Source organism: Eucyclogobius newberryi, unplaced genomic scaffold (genome assembly GCF_026437365.1).
Source record: "Eucyclogobius newberryi isolate DKJ021-1_F unplaced genomic scaffold, fEucNew1.0.hap1 SCAF_6, whole genome shotgun sequence".
NCBI classification, from domain to species: domain Eukaryota; kingdom Metazoa; phylum Chordata; class Actinopteri; order Gobiiformes; family Gobiidae; genus Eucyclogobius; species Eucyclogobius newberryi.
The window spans coordinates 34,593,202-34,613,270 of record NW_027316278.1 but is presented as its reverse complement, the minus strand read 5'-3'; the positions used below and the strand labels follow the sequence as shown (position 1 = coordinate 34,613,270).

The 20,069-nt window shown below is 40.4% G+C and overlaps 1 protein-coding gene across 1 annotated transcript; it reads left to right on the top strand.

Annotated features, from left to right (window-relative positions):
• Positions 1-1,679: 1,679 nt before the first annotated feature.
• On the top strand, positions 1,680-19,737 carry gle1 (GLE1 RNA export mediator). Its single transcript, XM_072433129.1, has 15 exons — positions 1,680-1,856; positions 3,744-3,977; positions 4,863-5,006; positions 6,190-6,338; positions 7,759-7,819; positions 8,786-9,055; positions 10,309-10,537; positions 11,822-11,934; positions 12,852-13,064; positions 13,529-13,719; positions 16,145-16,277; positions 17,205-17,309; positions 18,196-18,278; positions 18,370-18,433; positions 19,456-19,737. The coding sequence occupies exons 1-15, from the start codon at positions 1,758-1,760 to the stop codon at positions 19,522-19,524; spliced, it is 2,157 nt and encodes a 718-aa protein (XP_072289230.1). The 5' UTR covers positions 1,680-1,757; the 3' UTR covers positions 19,525-19,737.
• Positions 19,738-20,069: the final 332 nt, after the last annotated feature.

Below are 20,069 nucleotides of genomic sequence, written 5' to 3'. Positions count from 1 at the left end.
TGATCTCCCTGTTTTGCATCAAAGTCTGGTGTAAGTTTTGTAAGTTTCCTTTGGTGTTGGTCAGTGAAGCTGGATCTGTGACGGGCTTTGTTCATGTTCATGACACTGAATGTCTCACATATGCAGGTCGAGCCAAACAAGACCAGCATCTTCTGTACGTCCTCCGAAGGTTTTGTTTCGTTCAGTGAAGCATTAAAGTCGTTAAGTTTAAGAGTGTTGGACTGTTTTTTTATTAGCATTTCTTCTACCCATAAATGATCTAGTAGTAACAGCATGGAATGATTAATATCCATAAATAAAAAATCTTAATAAATGTCACCAGAATATGCAAACATTTTGACTTTAATGTTAAATTTTTACTCTTCTGTCCTTCTCATGTCTCCAGTGGTTGGACACGTTGTCCAGGTTGATGCTTCGTTTGCTTCTTGCTGTGACTTTATGCTCATCAACTGCTCCAAAATGTGCCACTTCAAGACCATTTCTGGATGATATTATTCTTAAACTAACAGGGCCGCACCTGTCATAAACGCAGGTGCCCACGTTGTAACATGAGATAATTACACATACATAAACGCAGTAGTGATGCGTCTTTTAAACCGGGGGTCTCGTGGCGCACGCGGCGCACCCCGCGGTCCGCTTTAGTCCTGCTTTACACCCGCTTTAGAACAAATCACAGCTGTCTCTAGTGTCCCCTCTGTCCTTGAAGACTCTGTGTGAGCTGATTTACCTGTGTCTTCACATCAGGATCATCTGCTCCTGAGCTCATACTCATCGAGTGAGTGTTACTGTGACATGAGATATTTACACAGAAATATGGTCCAGATAATGATGCACATGTGTCTTTTGACTCGTGAGTCAGGTCTGGCCAAGAAAGTCTCATTTACACAATAGTGACACACCAGTTGTCTATTGAACGTGCCCGCGGTCCGCGCTGCGCGACTAATAAGACTAATTTCTCAGTGAATATGATTCTGATTGGAATAAAACACACAGCGTTTTGAAACTAAAAATGTAGAGAACACAACGTGTTCCCTGGACAGTGCTTCTACTGTCCACAAGAGTCTTCTTTAGTGTGTCAAACACTTGCGCTTTCTGCTTGATTGGCCCCGGTGGCCGTTTGTGGTGAATTTTATTTTCTTCCCGCCATAGATCTCATGTGCGAGCGGTGCGCAGCTTAGACGGAACAGTGTCATCTCTTGGGGAAATGTGGGCAATACAGGCGAAAGGTAAAGTGAACGGCCAGCCACAGTATCATGAGTTTGACTCAGACATTTGCTAAAAAAAAAACATTATTATTATTATTATTTTTTTCAAATGTTTTTTTAATATAACTTGGACAAGCTTGGTGGGCCGGATTGAAAGGCCCAGTGGGCCGGGTGCGGCCCGCGGGCTGTAGTTTGGGGACCACTGTTCTAAACACTAGACCAAAACTCATTTAATGTCCAATTTTTTTTCAAATTTGATAAATGCGGCTTTATTTTCTTAATTAACGTTTAGGGGGTGAAAAATATGTTTCTTTTTGCAATTTATGCATAAGCTTTGACTGGAACGAGTGTCCCTATAGTGATGTCACTTCCTGTCATTTTTTTTTTACAGATTTTCCCACGTTCTCTCCACACTCCATACCGGGCGATGGCGGTAATGCGCCTTTAGTTGCGTGCCGATAAACACTAGTAGAAGAAGAAGAAGGCGGCTCATTGACGTTTACAGCATCTAGTTTTTATTAGAGTTTTATGTGTTAGTTCCTCTCTATCAAAATGCAAGCAGACAGTCTCCGGTGGACAACGATAGAAGCCTTGAAAAACTCTCCAAAAGGAAAAGTTCACTATGATCCGCACTGGGCTGAAAGAGGCGAGGTGAGGAAACACACAAGTTAGCCTCTGTTAGCTGTTCGGTTAAAGCTAACAATGTTATAGCCAGCTTTTATTTTATTATTCAGTCCTCGCTGTTTTTCAAATTCAAACCAGTCCATTTGATCCTTTTATGTGGATAAATTAGGCGGGGACAGTTTACCTTATTTGAGCATTTGCATAGAAAAACAACCATCTTAGTCTGAAGCAGGTCAAAAGCAGGACTGAACCAGGTCTAAAGCAGGTCTGAACCAGGTCTAAAGCAGGACTGATCCAGGTCTGAACCAGGTCTAAAGCAGGTCTGAACCAGGTCTATAGCAGGACTGATCCAGGTCTGAACCAGGTCTAAAGCAGGTCTGAACCAGGTCTAAAGCAGGACTGATCCAGGTCTATAGCAGGACTGATCCAGGTCTGAACCAGGTCTAAAGCAGGTCTGAACCAGGTCTATAGCAGGACTGATCCAGGTCTGAACCAGGTCTAAAGCAGGTCTGAACCAGGTCTATAGCAGGACTGATCCAGGTCTGAACCAGGTCTAAAGCAGGTCTGAACCAGGTCTAAAGCAGGACTGATCCAGGTCTGAACCAGGTCTAAAGCAGGTCTGAACCAGGTCTAAAGCAGGACTGATCCAGGTCTGAACCAGGTCTAAAGCAGGTCTGAACCAGGTCTATAGCAGGACTGATCCAGGTCTGAACCAGGTCTAAAGCAGGTCTGAACCAGGTCTAAAGCAGGACTGATCCAGGTCTATAGCAGGACTGATCCAGGTCTGAACCAGGTCTAAAGCAGGTCTGAACCAGGTCTATAGCAGGACTGATCCAGGTCTGAACCAGGTCTAAAGCAGGTCTGAACCAGGTCTATAGCAGGACTGATCCAGGTCTGAACCAGGTCTAAAGCAGGTCTGAACCAGGTCTAAAGCAGGACTGATCCAGGTCTATAGCAGGACTGATCCAGGTCTGAACCAGGTCTAAAGCAGGTCTGAACCAGGTCTAAAGCAGGTCTGAACCAGGTCTAAAGCAGGTCTGAACCAGGTCTATAGCAGGACTGATCCAGGTCTGAACCAGGTCTAAAGCAGGTCTGAACCAGGTCTAAAGCAGGACTGATCCAGGTCTGAACCAGGTCTAAAGCAGGACTGATCCAGGTCTGAACCAGGTCTAAAGCAGGACTGATCCAGGTCTGATCCAGGTCTGATCCAGGTCTGATCCAGGTCTGAACCAGGTCTGAACCAGGTCTGAACCAGGTCTGAACCAGGTCTGAACCAGGTCTGAACCAGGTCTGAAGCAGGACTGATCCAGGTCTGAACCAGGTCTAAAGCAGTACTGATCCAGGTCTGAACCAGGTCTGAACCTGGTCTGAACCAGGTCTGAACCAGGTCTGAACCTGGTCTGAACCAGGTCTGAACCAGGTCTGAACCAGGTCTGAACCAGGTCTAAAGCAGTACTGATCCAGGTCTGATCCAGGTCTGATCCAGGTCTGAACCAGGTCTGAACCTGGTCTGAACCTGGTCTGAACCAGGTCTGATCCAGGTCTAAAGCAGGACTGATCCAGGTCTAATCCGGGTCTGATCCAGGTCTAAAGCAGGTCTGAACCAGGTCTATAGCAGGTCTGAACCAGGTCTAAAGCAGGACTGATCCAGGTCTGATCCAGGTCTGAACTAGGTCTGAACCAGGCCTGAACCAGGTCTAAAGTAGGTTACTTAAGCAGGTCTAAAGCAGGACTGATCTAGGACTAAACCACAACTTAAAACGGAGACTCGGTTCTTGATATATTTTTACTTTCATTTAAAGTATTTAATATTGTATTTTTGTCACAATAATAAAATAACAAAGCTGATCTCTGAGTGTTAGGAAAGAGTCTTTCAGTTTGAGCCTCATCCGTGGGTTTGCGCTTCTCTTGCAGGACATTCTGGAGGGTTACCAGGAGCCGCCCAGCCTCTCCTCGTACTCTGCCCCTGTGGTGGGACGGCTTGGTGCTCTCCACTTTCACAAGTCCAGGTCTAGCTCGGCATCCTGTGAGTTCAGTCCAGGTTTCTCCTCGTCCTCCTCCGGCTCCATCCTCAGCCTCAACCACAGAAACAACAATGGGCTTTCTACAGTCTCCACCGCATCCAACGCCATCCCAGACACTGTACAGGTGACTGCCTTTTTATGTCTGTTTTGAACTGGAGATGTTGTGTTTGGTGTAAAAGTTTGTCCAATCCACTTTCTGTAGCACGTTTTACAAACATAGAGAAATAAAACCTAAACCTTTACCAGTAAATAAACGATAAAAGAGGTTTAAAATGATACAACTGAATAAAAACTGGGTAGAATAATAAATAAATAATTGTTACAATTATTGTGAGAAAAACACCAGGATTTAATTATTATTCACACGATTATTGAGACCAAACAACAGTGAAATCTATGTAATTGTCTTTCATTCCGATTGTATAATGTATAATAATAAATAATAAAATGAATAGAAATTATATTATTATGAAGTTTATGACCAGCCTTACAACATCAAACTTTAATGACAAAATAAAGTTTAGATGTATTTTTTTAACTATAGATTGAAATAAAAAGACTAAATTTTGTTTCTAAAATAGTCAGGATCATTATTTTATGTTGAAAGATCATGATTATTGGTCAAACTGATAATCCCTCTGTGACGTCATCAATGTGCGACGTGCGGATAAAAACACAGACAGTTTACACTTAACAGACATGTTCGCTTGACAAAATAAAGGTGTAATATGGTATTATAGTGCGTCAAATCATAACTGTTGTGTCATTTATGTGGATTTTGGCTCTTCTTTACAGTCTGGTTGCTAGGTAACAGTTGTGGAATTACCTGTACCTGTGTAACATTTGTGCTCATGTCCAACAAGGAAGTACTGTTATGAACCATACAAAAAGGTTTCAAACTGAGGAAAAATGGGCAAAATGTTTAGTGAAATCTGAACTATAACTGTGTTCGGTGCGTTTTAGGTGTAGTTCAACCCGTCAGAAAGACTTTAACCTCTTTGTTTTTTAGTCGGTGAGTGAAGCCTCCACAGACCCAGAGCCTCGCCCCGTCAGTCCTCCTCCGACCTCGGGGCTCGTCCTGCTGTCGCCCAAAGCCATGAAAACTGCCGGGCGCATCATCCGCTTCGAGGAGGAGACCAAGGAGAAGGCCAAGGTCGGGGATGTCACCATATCAAACCGTTACCATGATTGTTCTGTTTAGTTCAGTTTAGTCTTTATTTGAAGGGACAATGCACAGAGACATTAAGCTTGTAAAAAACAAAGATGTTCCGCACGAGAATAAATAATACAGTGTAAAACACATTCAACACACACATTCTGACTAAATACACTTGCGCACAGCCGTACATCTCATTCATTGTGTTTAGTGTATATGGCCCAGTTTAGCTTCGCACTATTAAAATAGTCCATAAAATACATATTACAATACAATGGTCAATTTGTCCTGTAAAAAACAAATAATTCATGAGAGTACAGTTCCATATTTACATGTTACACACACATTTCCGCAGCGTGTTGTTGCGGTGGTGCTGCATGTCACAAAACGATTAACAAAGTGATTTATCATGATGGGGAGAATGTTCAACTGTTCATGCTGACAAGTCTGATTGTTCCAAAACCACTTTTTCAGTTCCACAGAGAATGTTGAATAGTTTTTTTTCACGTTTTATTTTTATTGTGAGAAAATGCTCCACGATTTAACGACTAGTGATGTCCTTAAAGTGCTCATTTGACTAAAACACAGTTGATGGTTCTATTTAAGAGTTGGCTAAACCTTTTACAGATTTGATTGCAGTTTGGTAATCTTTTAGGTTTAAAAAGTTTGATCCCTGGTTAGAAAACCATAACCTCGCACTAGGAAATTCCATAACTCTTGTAAAGAAATTATAACTTGATGACTAAAAATACACAAGAGCACCATTATCTTTGTTAAATTAATATTTCAAGGATCAGAAAAATGTGTTCTGTTCTACGTCCTGTTGTTTCCAACCCGTTTATCAACTTTTATTCTCAAAATGAGACTTGATTGGTGTAAAATTATCATTTATATTTACAGGTTTTATTCCACCAAATGAAGTAAAAACTAGAGATTCATAAAAACCCGTTGTATGTACTTGACTTTTCCTTCATTCCCGTTGTCTAGCACATTACGTTCTTCAAGGTTGTGACCAGATTTAGAGAGTTGAACTTTCTGAATCACAAAATAAGTTAACAGTGACAAAAATGGACAGATAAAAAACAACTTTACATCTAGGTTTAGTTTTTGGACTAAAGATATCCTGCTCTGAACGGTGCGCTACGTAGTGACAAGCTTGTGCGTGTGTGTGTGGGTGCAGCTGGCGTTTCGGCGGCGGCAGGAGGAGCAGGAGAAGCTGGTAGCCGCCGCGGTGTTCTCGGAGTCGGAGCAGCTGAAGCGCTTCGAGGAGCTGATGGAGCTGAAGCAGAGGCAGGACCTGCAGAGCGTCCGAGACATGATGGACCGAGAGTGAGTCCGCGTTTTTAGTCTGTGCACTCACGGTTTACTGTAATGTCTAAATGTACAGTTAGAGTTAATTCCACAACTGTTACCTAGCAACCAGACTGTAAAAAAGCCAAAATCCATATAAATAACAGTTATGATTTGACGCACTATAATATCATATACCAGTAACCATATTGCCCCTTTATTTTTTCGAACGATGGTTTAAACTGTCAAGTGTAAACTGTCTGTGTTTTCAATGGCATGTCGCACATTGATGACATCACAGCGGGATTCAGCTTCCTGTCATTTTAAACTTTTTTTTTTCTTCCTTTTCCCCCCCAAATTTCTTCACAAACTGCAACTGAACAGAAGTAAAATTATGATGAACCTGTGGTAAATATTTTTTACCACCAAACTAAGTCAGAATTTGAAGAACAGGAGGACCTTCAGTTGGACTTTAACCTGTGTCCTTTTTGCCAACGATGCCACAGTTTATTGTTCAGGTGAAGACCAAAATCAGCTTTGGCCAAGGGTAAAGTAGGATTTGCGTAAAATTTAGATTTGTTTGTTTAACATCAATAAATTGTCCTCAAATGTAGAAAAAAAACAACATTATATTTGCAAAACAAAAAATACAAAATCAAGTTCAAACCACCGGCATGCTCAACAACAAGCTAAGTTCTTAAATTGGAAATTGCACATGAATAATACAAGAAAAAAATTGTCCAATGTAGTAGCAATAATATATAAATGTATATATGTTTTAAAAGAAAAACTATATAATGTATTAAATAACTCATTAGTAATCCCACGCCTAAGCTATTGTTTTAACACAAAAACTAAGCAAACCTTCACTTTGCAAACAAAAGGCCATCACATTTTCAAGTTATGAAGAACCAACCAATGCACTGTTTATGAACCTTCAAACTTTGAAATTCTATGATTTAGTCAAGCTACTCACACTGAAAATCATTTTTAAGAAAAACAAAATAATCTATAACATGTTCAAAATCAGACACTGGGATAGGCTTCAGTCACCCGTGACCCCGAAAGGGAACAAGCAGTAGAAAATGGATGGATGGATGTTTGTTCAAAATCAGAGGTAGTTGGAGGAAGTTAGAGATGTTTTTAAAAAAGAACAAAATACTATGAAATGTTAAAGTCGCACTTCTCTGTAACAGATGAACTTAAATCATGTTCCGTTTTACAAAGAAGTTTAAATGTGTAACTCGCCGCAGATACATGAAGTCTGAGTCTTACATTTGTCTGTTATGATACAGGTTCCTTGTGCTTTTTGTGAATTACGAATATACTGTACCTGTGACCAAAATAAACTAAACTACTGTCACAATTGAGGCGTGTTGTCAGAGAAAATGGAATCGTCAGAAGCTGCGTACATCCTCAGAGGTGCGTTTTCAATTGATTTTCATTTATTTTATTTCAGAACAAAAGAGAGCATCGGGCGACAAGAAAAGCTTAAAGAGGAACAGCGGCATCGAACGAAGGTACGAGACTGCATGTGTCTGACTGAAGTGACGTTACGCACTTGCTTCTACTGCCATCTTGAGGATGAAAGCTGCATAATCACTGTGGGCTGGGCCAACAAAGTGTCAAAGCAAAGGATTCTTTCTCTTCTATGACGTCCCCAAAGACCCCGATTGTCCAGAAATGTGTGACTGTGGTCAGAAGGGACCAGTGGACTTGGAGAGTTCACCAGACTGAGGCTGAGCTGTTTTTTTCAGGTCGTTGGCAGCTGGCTAATGCTAGTTTAGATATTATTGCGCAAACAACCTAATATAGCCTACTCGCAGACAGTTTTAACAAGCCTAATTTCCAACAGTTTAGTAGTGCACGATAGCGGCCACTTGAGGCCAGGATTTAAAGCAGAACCAATTAACTTTAGTTGTATCTTCCACCCTTGTGGAAATACATTGACAGAAAAATATTTCTGTCTTTATCTTAATCAGTCAAACAAAAACATTTAAAGCTGCCGAATATTATAAAAAAAAAAGAGCCAGGGTTTCTCTGGAGAGTTTTCCTCAGGTCGATGTCAGCAAATGTTACATGGTTTTCCACTCACAGACAGCAGGGGGCGACAACATACCAGGTTAAATGTCCCGAAAACACATATTTAACCATCACAGGGACTTACAAAGACGTTTAATAAGGTGACAATGTTACTTAGTTCTGCTTTAATGTGGTGTAACTTGTTGCACGTCTGTGACATCCAAAAAAATGTTTTAAATCTTTGACTGTTCATACAAAATTGAAAAAAATGTAGAAAACCAGTGAAACATGACATTTGTCCAACCAGGAAGAATATTTATCAATTTATCAGCAAACTGGAAGGAAAATTGTCAACATTTATTGTTGTCTAAGTTGTTGTGCACTTTAATAACGCCGCGACAAAGCATAAAACCGTCTCCAGAGAAAGTCCCCTAAACCTTGACAAACCGCCTTTGCGCCGTCAGATCTTGAATCTCCGTCTTCGCGAGGCTGAGCAGCAGCGGCTCAGGGAGGAGGAGCTGGAGCGGCAGAGGCATGCCGAGGGTAGAGAGCGCCTCAGGACCCTCAACTCCATCCAGGAGGAGGTCCTACAGTTGAACCAGGTCCTGAACCAGGTTCTGAACAGCCCCAAAAACCCCAGCGCCAACTTCCTGGTCCAGAGCCTGGCCGCGCTGTGTCAGAGAGGGAACCAGCTCTGCTCACAAGTGTCCGAAGTCGTCCGGAAGACCACAGAGGTACTGTCCTGCTTTTGCCCTTCAACTGTGACTGTCAGCTTTGTGTTTGTTGTATTTTATAGATTTGTTTTTCATTACAGCCAACTGCCTCATCGTGGTGTTAGTTTGTATTTATTTATTCATTCTTTATTAAAAACTCGTGTTCAAGGGTGAGCTGGGCCAAAGTGAAAATCTAGCAGCACACAAATTATGAAAACACATTCAGGCGCAAGACATTTTAGGCGAGATGCTGCAGGTGAGCAGAAAGAAATCTTAAATTTAAAGATGTCAATTTGAAACTTCTGTCGGTTACTTGCATAAATGTAAGACATTTTTTCTTTTTTTAAGGCATTCTATTTGTAAAAGTGGCCAAAATTGCACATATTTGGGACTTTTAAATCTGCCAGGTTTTTAAAAAATCTATATTTTTTATTTTGGCTTAAAATGTCATCAGATTTTTTTTTAGACTTAAAAATGTAATCAGGCTTAGAATTAGGTGTGAGTGATGTGTTCCGTCAAAATCTTGTTCAGTACAAGATTATTACGGTAAGTAAAGTAGTGAGTTTAGGTGCTGATCTTTATCACGTTTATCACGATCTTAAAATGCGTTTCTCTGTGTTCCCGTTAGGGTTTGCGGGTTGAATGGAGCCTATGACATTGACTTTGGGCCTTAGGCGGGTACACCCTGGAAAGGGGGCGGCTGTGGGTTAACACAGAGCGAGACACACAGACAAACATTCACTCTCACATTCACTCAATAGGGGCAATTTAGAGTGGCCAATTGTGCCCAACACGTGCATGTGTTTGGACGGTGGGAGGAGCCGGAGAACCTGGAGAGAACCCACAGTAACACGAGAAGAACATGCAGACTCCACCCAGAGAGATCATGTGATGTTGGTCTGGCCCGGGTATCGAACCCACAATCTCCACCTTGGGATGCGAGAGAGTTAAATCATGTTTTAAAACATGAGATACTAAAGCTACACAAGAGCATGTTTTAACGCTTATAACAACACAAATAATGCATAATATTTGTACTTTAAGAGTTGTCACTAAGCAACAGAGCCTGCTACTGTGATACTTAGCGGTCCTTTTAGCTGCTGTATACTGGGACAAGAATGTTCTCACAGGTTTTTTGGCGGAAAAGATCAAATGACTTTTTTTATTTTTAGCGCACTTTGAGTTCTTTGTTCACGTGAATTTACGTTCTCGAATGTCGCTTGTGTCCGAGTTCGATGCGGTACGAGATCCTCATCGAGTGGTTTCCCCCCCAGGGTGATTTCCCGAGCGTGGAGGACATGACCGTGGCAGAACGAGCCCTCCACGATATGAGAGCCCTGATCCACCAGCAGCAAGAGGAGGTGAGCCGAGCCGAGGAGGAGAAGAAGAAGGAGGAGGAGGCGGAGCAGGACGAGCAGAGGAAGAAGGAGGCGGAGCTCAAGGCCAAGCAGGAAGCGGAGAAGAAGGCGGCGGAGACGGCCAAAGAGAAGGCCAAGAGAGCAGGTGAGTGAGTGTGGGTTAGTCCAGGTTTTGGTCCAGTGTTGGACATGATCTTTACTGTTACTGTGTTTTTAAAATGAAAAAAAATATCAGCTTAATGAACCTTGTTACCATTAGGGCTGTAGTACTTTAAAGGGGGAGTGGCAAAAGCTCTCAAAACTATGAAGTATCTCCATGTATCTGACCCAAACTGCACTCAAAAGACCACAACTGCACCGAAGTTCATGCAAAAACAACTATTTATACTTCTTTAAAGTGCCCATGACAGGTTTACGATTTTCTATTTTTGACTGTATTTAACGTACTTGTTGTACATGTAAATTATAGTTTTGCATCAATCGAGTAGATATTTGTGGAGAAAAGTAAAAAAATCTGTAGAAAAATGACATCACACCAGGGACACTCATTCCAGTCAAGTTTATGCAGACTTTACACAAAGAAATAACTTTTTTGACTCTCTAAACATTAATTCAACAAAATAAAGTCGCTTTCATATAGTTTTATTTGTCAAATAAAAATTACATTTCATTAAGAGTTTTTGCCCAGTGTTTCCTGTGTAATTTCCGAGTGTGATGTCATCAGTTACAAACGGCAAGTGAAATAATATTTTTTTACAGTTTTTAGCTAAATTCAAAATATATTTATCTTAACTGCATTTTAGTTCAATGAGTCGTCCGACCTGTAGGGGGCACTTTATCAATGTATTTATATCTGTATATAACTTACGGTAGATTCAACTCATGATTTACTCTAAAATCTTCAGCTAACTCACTCCATCTTTTTGCAGTTGTCTTATATAAATATTTATATCTTCACAAAAATAATTGGTCGATTGACTAATCGACTAAAGGACTACAGCGCTAGTTACTTATGATCTTGTTTTTTCTTCCAAAAAGCTAGGGCTGCAAGTAATTTGCCTGAACAAAGAGTTAATTCATAATGAAAAATTTAGTTTTCTATATTTTAATCTTCAAAAGGCTGTGTGTTTTATTACAATCAGACTCGTATTCACTGAGAAATTAGTCTAATTAGTTCCGCTTTGCAGTGGACCATAGTTGCAGCCCTAACCCCAACCCCCGGTTCAAAAAACATAGGCACTATATTTCTGTGTAAATATCCCATGTTACAACGTGGGCACCTGCGGTTTATTGACCGGTGCGGCCCGTATATGGACTATTACTATTTTCTTGCGCTGATTTAATTGAGGAGCGCTCTTTTAGCCTGAAAAGTACAGTATATATAATGATCTTTGAGTGATTAACACAAAAGCTGGTCGTTTTTTCTCAGGGCTGCAGATCGGACCTGAACACGCCACCGTGAAATGGCACAAAGAGCTCCACGATTCCGCGGCCGCCGTGGCCCAGTCGTTCGAAGAGTTCTCCTCCACCAAAGACGCCAAGGTTTGGGCTTTGACTCGGGCAGGGACTAACAATGAGTTCGGTCACAAAGGCGCTGTTCATGATTTTTACAGTTTCAAAAAATTCAGCTTTTTATTTATTTAAAGCCTAAGATTTTTCATATTTAGAATATTTTTTGAGGGGAATTTTCCTGCTTTAGCGTTTAGATGTTTCAGTAGCTAGTTTAATTCTGTTTTAGTAATGTCGTTTGTGTTATTCTCTATGGACGCACATCGTAGTTCAATCGAGACAGACCGACATTCTTATCTAGATCAGTGCAGTGCAGGTTTGTAGGACTGCGACTCGACTAGTACTCGGCTAGTCAGACTATTGAAAATTATTTATTTTGAGTATTGATACATTTAAAGCACATTATCATCAAAAGCGGTTTGGATAAGGTGAGTGAAGGCGAGATTGAGAATATTTACGAATTAAGTGAATTGTTGTGTTGTAGTGGTAATAAAATGTCAAACCCGATTTCAATACTAAGGAAAATACTCCGATGCCTTTTGTTTAGGTCAAACTTTAAAACGATAGATGATGGATCATTCAAAAACGGTTCTGTAAAGGCCAAATTTTGTTCTGTTTATCATTGGATTTAGTATCGATACTTGTGCCAATGAGTGTCTAGTTTTGATTCTAGTTTTAATTTGGATTAGTATCTGATTTATCTACTTTAGACGAGCCTTGTTGGTGAAAATCGGAAACGTTTTACTCTTTCTTTTTTTTTCTTTTTTGGACATTTTGATTGAATAATGGCACTGTTTTTGTCTTAAAAGGCTTTTGTATGTGTTTTAGAGTGTTTAAAAAGAAAGAACCAAGTCAGTCTCTAATTATATAACAAAAATGCATCAGCCATGAAACATAACAAACACCGTAAGTGTAAATCTTCCGTTGGTTTCCTGTCTTTGTCTCCGCAGTTGAAGAAGCTGAAGCTGAATTTAGTAAAGGCGGCCGTAATCCCCGTGAGTCAGATCTCGTCCAAGTCCGGCTCCCACCTCCGAGAAATCTTTGAGAAGCTCGATAAGCTCCTGGGCGGCAAATCTGTGCAGTCGGGGGGGCTGGCCGTGTCCGTGACGCTGCACGCTCAGGCGCTGCCCTTTGTCTGCTACAAACTCGCTGAGAAGTTTGTGGTCAGTCGCATTTTTATCTTTGACTTTGCTTCAGTCACGATACACGATGCAGATAATCCTTTCAAACGCTTGACAGAAAGCAGCAGCAAAGCTAGAAAGTGCAACAAAAAAAGAAAGAGTACATAATACTTCCTTAGCCGCACCTCCTCTGCTCCTCACACCCTTCAGTCCTCAGGGTTTACCTCACGACGCAGCTCTCAAAGGTTAAAGTGCCCCCTACAGGTCGGACGACTAAAACGCAGTTGAGATGTATATATTTTGAATTTTGCTAAAAAAATATTTTTAAAAGGTTATCACAGAAGAGCCCTTTTTTTAGGTTCATAATTTCACCTCCTGTTTGTAATTGATGACACCACACTAGGAAGGAATTAACTTTCCCCCATGGACTGCAATTTCTTATGCGATACAAACGTGAACGAATCGACTCAAAATCCATTTCCAACATTGTTGCATGTTCTTTCCAGAAACAAGGCGAGGAGGAGGTGGCAGCTCATTTTGAAGCGGCCTTCCCGATCGCGGCGGTGGCCTCTGGGATCTGGGAGCAGCACCCAGTCTTCGGAGAGCTGTTCCTGGCGCATCTCCACAAGAGGTGCCCCTACTCCATCCCATTCAACCCCCAGAAGGAGAAGGGCGCCAGCGACACGGAGCACTACAGGTAAACAAACCGGTAAAGTGGGCAAAAACCTGGTTTATCTCCTCAATGACTCAAGCGTTTGTCATCTGCCAGTAAGGCCTGCACAGGAACCTCCGGCACAACATAGTAGAAAAAGCTTCAGTTGTAGTCATCTGGACTCAGTTTGAAAAAATAGACGTTTCGACTCTCATCCAAGAGTCATTGTCAATAACAGAATTTAGGTCGGGAACTCCGATATTTATACTCTTCTGTGGTAAGACCCGCCCATTGGGAGGAGCCTTCCTGGAGTAGAAAGAGTTGTTTGTTTCAACAGAAACTCCCCCCTTGTATCTACTGAGCTAGCCTATTCAGAATTTTTAATGGCCTATTAGAATCCTCTTTGTCTTTGTCTTTGTCCCTGGCTCAACCACCCTGAGTACCTGATTAGCATCTAAATGTCCTGGTCCTGGTCCTCTACCTTTCCAGGGGTTCAGTAACCCATTATAGATACCAGGAAGATTAAACCTTAGCCCTCCATTTCTGTTTAAAGAAGGTCTTTCTTTTTTAACAAAAATAGCTTCCTTGACTCCTGTTTCAAACCATCTTTTCTCCCTGCTTAAAACCTTCACCTCACCGTCTTCAAACGAGTGATTAGAGGCTTCAAGATGGAGATGCACGGCACTCTGAGGTCCTGAACTTGTATTTCTTCTGTGCTGATAGAGCCTCTTGTGTAGAGGCTGTTTAGTCTCACCTATGTACCGTTCTTTACAACTTTCTTCACTGCATTGGATCGAATAAACTACATTGCTCTGTTTTTGAGTCGGCAACTTGTTCTTACGGTGTCCTGCTTCTTGGTTCTCTTCACTCTGTTGAGAGCCCAAGCGGGGTAACCACAGGCTGAGAGGGCATTCCGGACATGTTTTTCCTCTTTCTTCTTGCCCTCTGAGCTGGTGGGCACACCTTGAGCTCTGTGTTGTAAGGTTCTGATCACACCCAGCTTGTGCTGTAGTGGGTGGTTGGAGCCAAAGAGGGCAAGAAGAAAGAGGAAAAACATGTCCGAAATGCCCTCTCAGCCTGTGGTTACCCCGCTTGGGCTCTCAACAGAGTGAAGAGAACCAAGAAGCAGGACAAAAGGGAAACTGAACAGAGAAGGAAGGGTGTTTCTATCCCTTATGTGTCTGGCCTGTCGGAAAAACTGCAGAGAATTTTTAGACAACACGAAGTCCCTGTTTATTTTAAACCAGGAAACACTTTAAGACAAAAACTGGTTCATCCTAAGGACAAGTTGCAGACTCAAAAACAGAGCAATGTAGTTTATTCGATCCAATGCAGTGAAGAAAGTTGTAAAGAACGGTACATAGGTGAGACTAAACAGCCTCTACACAAGAGGCTCTATCAGCACAGAAGAAATACAAGTTCAGGACCTCAGAGTGCCGTGCATCTCCACCTTGAAGCCTCTAATCACTCGTTTGAAGACGGTGAGGTGAAGGTTTTAAGCAGGGAGAAAAGATGGTTTGAAAGAGGAGTCAAGGAAGCTATTTTTGTTAAAAAAGAAAGACCTTCTTTAAACAGAAATGGAGGGCTCAGATTCAATCTTCCTGGTATCTATAATGGTATACTGAACCCCTGGAAAGGTAGAGGACCAGGACCAGGGAATTTAGATGCTAATCAGGTACTCAGGGTGGTTGAGCCAGGGTCTCACAATGACAAAGAGGATTCTAATAGGCCATTAAAAATTCTGAATAGGCTAGCTCGGTAGATACAAGGGGGGAGTTTCTGTTGAAACAAACAACTCTTTCTACTCCAGGAAGGCTCCGCCCAATGGGCTGGACTTACCACAGAATAGTATAAATATCGGAGTTCCCAACCTAAATTCTGTTATTGACAATGACTCTTGGATGAGAGTCGAAACGTCTATTTTTTCAAACTGAGTCCAGATGACTACAACTGAAGCTTTTTCTACTATGGAACACGCCTGGACGAATGAGGGATTACACCGACATATCTCCGGCACAACGTTACTCTCATATGTTCCCATTGAGTTTCATATTCTGGGTCACACCAGTACAGCAACGTTCTGATTTGAGCTGAAAACAAAGAACCCAAACCTTCTTTTTCTTTTGATAATTGCAGAGTGTTAAATCGGATTTGTTCCACTCATCAAACAACCGGTTGGGGATGGAAATCAAGAGAGTCTGGGACAGAAAAGAAAGACATCTGGGAAAAACATGTATTTTTATAGTTTCAATAATTTGGTTTAGACTTAAGTTTGTGACCCGAGTCCAGTTTTCAAGGTCTTTGTTGATTATGGAGAAGGGGTTAGAGGAGTATAGTTTTTCTAAGATTGTTGCAACGTGACAAAACTAAAACCAAAGCCCAAAACTAAATGCCATGAGTTCTTTGAGTCTGAATAAAGTGCCTCAGCCACAGTGGGTTGTAAAAGCACATTAACATGACATGTTCTCAGGATGATGGGTTACCGCGTGGATGAGTCGTCCGGGCTGGAGACGGATGACAGTTTTCTGAAGCGCATGTCGGGGATGATCCGGCTCTACGCTGCCATCATACAGCTACGGTGGCCTTATGGGTCCAAACAAGGGGTAAGCACTTTATAGACTCGGATCAAATATTAACATGCACGTGCAAAATCTCATTCATCGCAGTTTTGTCAGATAGGATTATCTTATCTTATAGATTATTGAAATGATATGAGTTTTTTATTTCACATAGTTGGCCACATGACTATATACATAAAGTAATGAACAGTATTTGTCATGTGAAGGTTTTTTACTCTTATCCCACTCCCAAAGCAGGAGAAATAAATGGCATAAATCATAACAACAATCTGTATGTATAATAATAATTATAATCATAATCGTGGATATAACATTCAATAATAGTAATGATAATAATAATGTAAAATAATAGTGTTAAATAATAAATTATGTATAAAAACAATAATAAAAATAATTGTATAGCAATGTCATTTACTTGTGGATATGTATATTTAATGGTGTCTAATTATTATTATTATTATTGTTGTTGTTGTTATTGTTATTGTTCTTATTTATATTTAAATTGTGTTGATATTTTATACAATATTTTGCTCTATCAAATAAATATTTATCCCAAATTCCAGATTGTGCACATCTGTACCGGTTTCTTTCTGATCCTAGTCATCAGATTTTGCAGTTTAAATGTAATTTATTAACTGAACCTTTTAAGATTATTTCATCAGATTTTGGAGCGATGGAGAGCATGTTTGAATTTAAAGATTTAAAGCTAGTTAGTGACTTCGTTGTCCCTGCTTTCAGTTTGTTCTGGTCAATCAGATATTTTTTTCCGCCTCCATCTCAGTTAAAAACCACAAGACTATTTATGATTAGAGCTCGACCGATATGGGATTTTTCATGGCCGATTTCGATCCTTTGAACATGGCGCTGTGGCGTAGTGTCAAAAACCAAACCTAAATCTGCTGTTTGCTGACGTCACACTTAACGATCCCGTTGTGGCCCTTGTCGCTGCAGCCGGCGCCTCACGGTCTGAACCACGGCTGGAGGTGGTTGGCTCAGATGCTAAACATGGAGCCGCAGAGAGACACCACGGCAACGCTGCTCTTCGACTTCCTGGAGGTGGGTCTGTTGTCACGGCGACCTCCTGTCCAGACATTTGTCATCGTCTCCTCGCCAAAAACATACCTGACACAAGCAGATGGAATGAAGCCCAAAACACTGACTCTATCCATCCGTCTCAATCTATATCTATCCCTCTATCGCTGTCTCTCCATCTCTTATCACTCCGTCTCAATTTCTCTCTCTCTCTCGCTCGCTCTCTCGCTCATTATCTCTCGTTATCTCTATATACACGTTCGCTCGGCTGGATTCTTGTCTCTGATTTTTAAGTCTCTCTGACGGGTTAAACTACATTGACCTAAAACGCAGTGAACACAATTATATTTCAGATTTGACTAAACATTTTGCCTGTTTGTCCCCAGTTTGACCCATTTCTGTAAAGTTTATAATTGTACTTCCTGGTTGGACATGAGCTATGACCTAGCAACCAGACTGTAAACACTGTAAACAAAATCTATATAAATGACAGTTATGATTTGACACGATATAAACTCATAACACCTTTATTTTGTCGAACGATGGTTTAAACTGTAAACAGTTAAGAATAATCTCAATGGCACGTCGCACATTGATGACATCACAGAGGGATTCAGTTCTACTTCCTGTCATTTCAAACTCTTATTTTTTCAAAGTTTCTTCACAAACTGCAGCTTAACAGAACTAAAACTATGATAAACATTTACCACAGGTTCTACACCACCAAACTAAGTCAAAATTAGAAAAACAGGAGAACCTTTATATGAGCCTTTAACCAGAGTCTGACTTTAACGAAATGCAACTCCGGATGTGTTTTTGATTAGGACACAACATTCAAGGCCAGAAAAGTAGAACATTGTCAATTCATCAACCAAACTGCAGTAAAAAGTGTTTTGATCTTGTCTGTCAGGTTTGTGGAAACGCTCTGTTGAAGCAGTTCCAAGGACAGTTTTGGAAGCTCCTCCTGCTGTTAAAAGAGGAATACTTCCCCAGGTAAAAACTGCTTCAAGCTTGGGAGAAAGAAAATCTATTCATGTGTGTTTTGTTGGAGTATTTGCTGATGCTCATTCTTGTGTTCGAGCAGAATTAAAGCAGTGACAGAAGATGGACAGATGGGCTCACTCATCAGACTTCAACACTTTCTAGAGGTCAGTAAACGCATAATAAAGACTAAAGAGAACGTGGGCTTTGATTATCTTGTGAATGGAGTAAGGGCTAAATTCTAATGGTAAATAAAGCAAAAAAATATAGTGTTTTAAATGAACATATAATGGTATATTTGTGTCCTAATAATGCAGAGAACTCGACCTATGTGTCGAACATGAATATTCACCTTAAAACACTGGTTTGTGTTTGTGTGTCTCTAACGCCTATTAAATACTTTTTTTTTTTTAAGAAATCAAGATTTTTTTTTCGGATTAGTTTGCGCATTAGAAAAGGCGATAATCAGTATTTTAAGCATTTATTACAAAATTATGATCAAAATGTGCTGCTCTCAATTGTTTGTACCAGTTCTTCAGTAGAATTTTCATGGAACTGGACGACATGTTTAGACCTTGTTTGTGTTTCAATGGTAACGCTAATTCTATATTGTTGAGGCTTCAGGTTTCTTTTCTTTTTCTTTAACACATTAAAATAACCACAAGTCTTAACTTTAAATTTTAAAAAGTGTATTTAATATTTTACATTTTAAAAGCCAGTATTAGCTGTGAGAAAGTTGCACTGGAGACTCCCTAAAACAGTGCCCCCTTAGAGGATGGAGAAATAAACCCCCCACAGCCTCGAGATATTAGTATTGGTTTTATAACTGGAATTTTAAACTTTATAGAGTCTAAATTGACCTGAAATAAAAGTAGGCTCATGTTTAAATTATAAATGCATTTTAGCACCAGTGTCATTGTCAATAAAATGAGCTTTCTCAGATTTGGACTCTTTCTTGATTTCATTCTTATTGTTTTGTGCCAGAAAAACATAAAATGTTCTCTTTAACCAGCTCTTTATGTTGGTTATTTTATTTCCAAACAACATTCACAATACATTTAGATTTGGATCTAAATGAGTCAGCAAATCCTTTCTCCCTTCAATTTTGAAGCCTGTTCAGTTGTGTCGCCTTTGATGTAACTCAGGATTTCCACTATATTAATCTGATATAAACTCTTTTTCTTTGCAGACTTCGCTCCGGAACAGACAGATCAACCCTCCGAAAGGTCAACTCACTTCAGGTTTCTGGAGATCGTGATCCGAACTTAAGGCCAAAATGAACTTTCAAGGACTAATCAAAGATGAATGTACTTTGGGAGTCTTTTATTTATGAAAACGTCTAAAAGAATGTGGGGAAGAAGTGTATAATTTTTTACCAGATGTTGCAGAGATGTGATCAGTGCTGGTGTGTTCTGTGTCCAAACGAATCCCACACTGAAAACATCTGTATGTATTTTTATAGTTCGACCATGTTAAAAACCTTGTGACCGCTTTGACAGAGAAATTATTTTCCATGGATGTTTTGCCAAAGTCCAAAATAAAAATCAATGTTTTTTTTTCATACAAACGACTATGTATTTTGTTGCGGAAATCCTTAAATAATGTGTTTCTGAGTCTTGTCTGTTGTGAAGTGAGTGGAAGAGTCTTTAACTTTTGGCTCAGAATTAAGACTGAAATTAAAGTTTACATTCTTCTTCTTCGGTGTATTATGGCGGTTGGTATCCAAGAGTTACATAGTTGTACATCTTAGGCTTTATTCTTTAGACTTTATTCTTAATAAAAGAACATAAACATCCACGAACC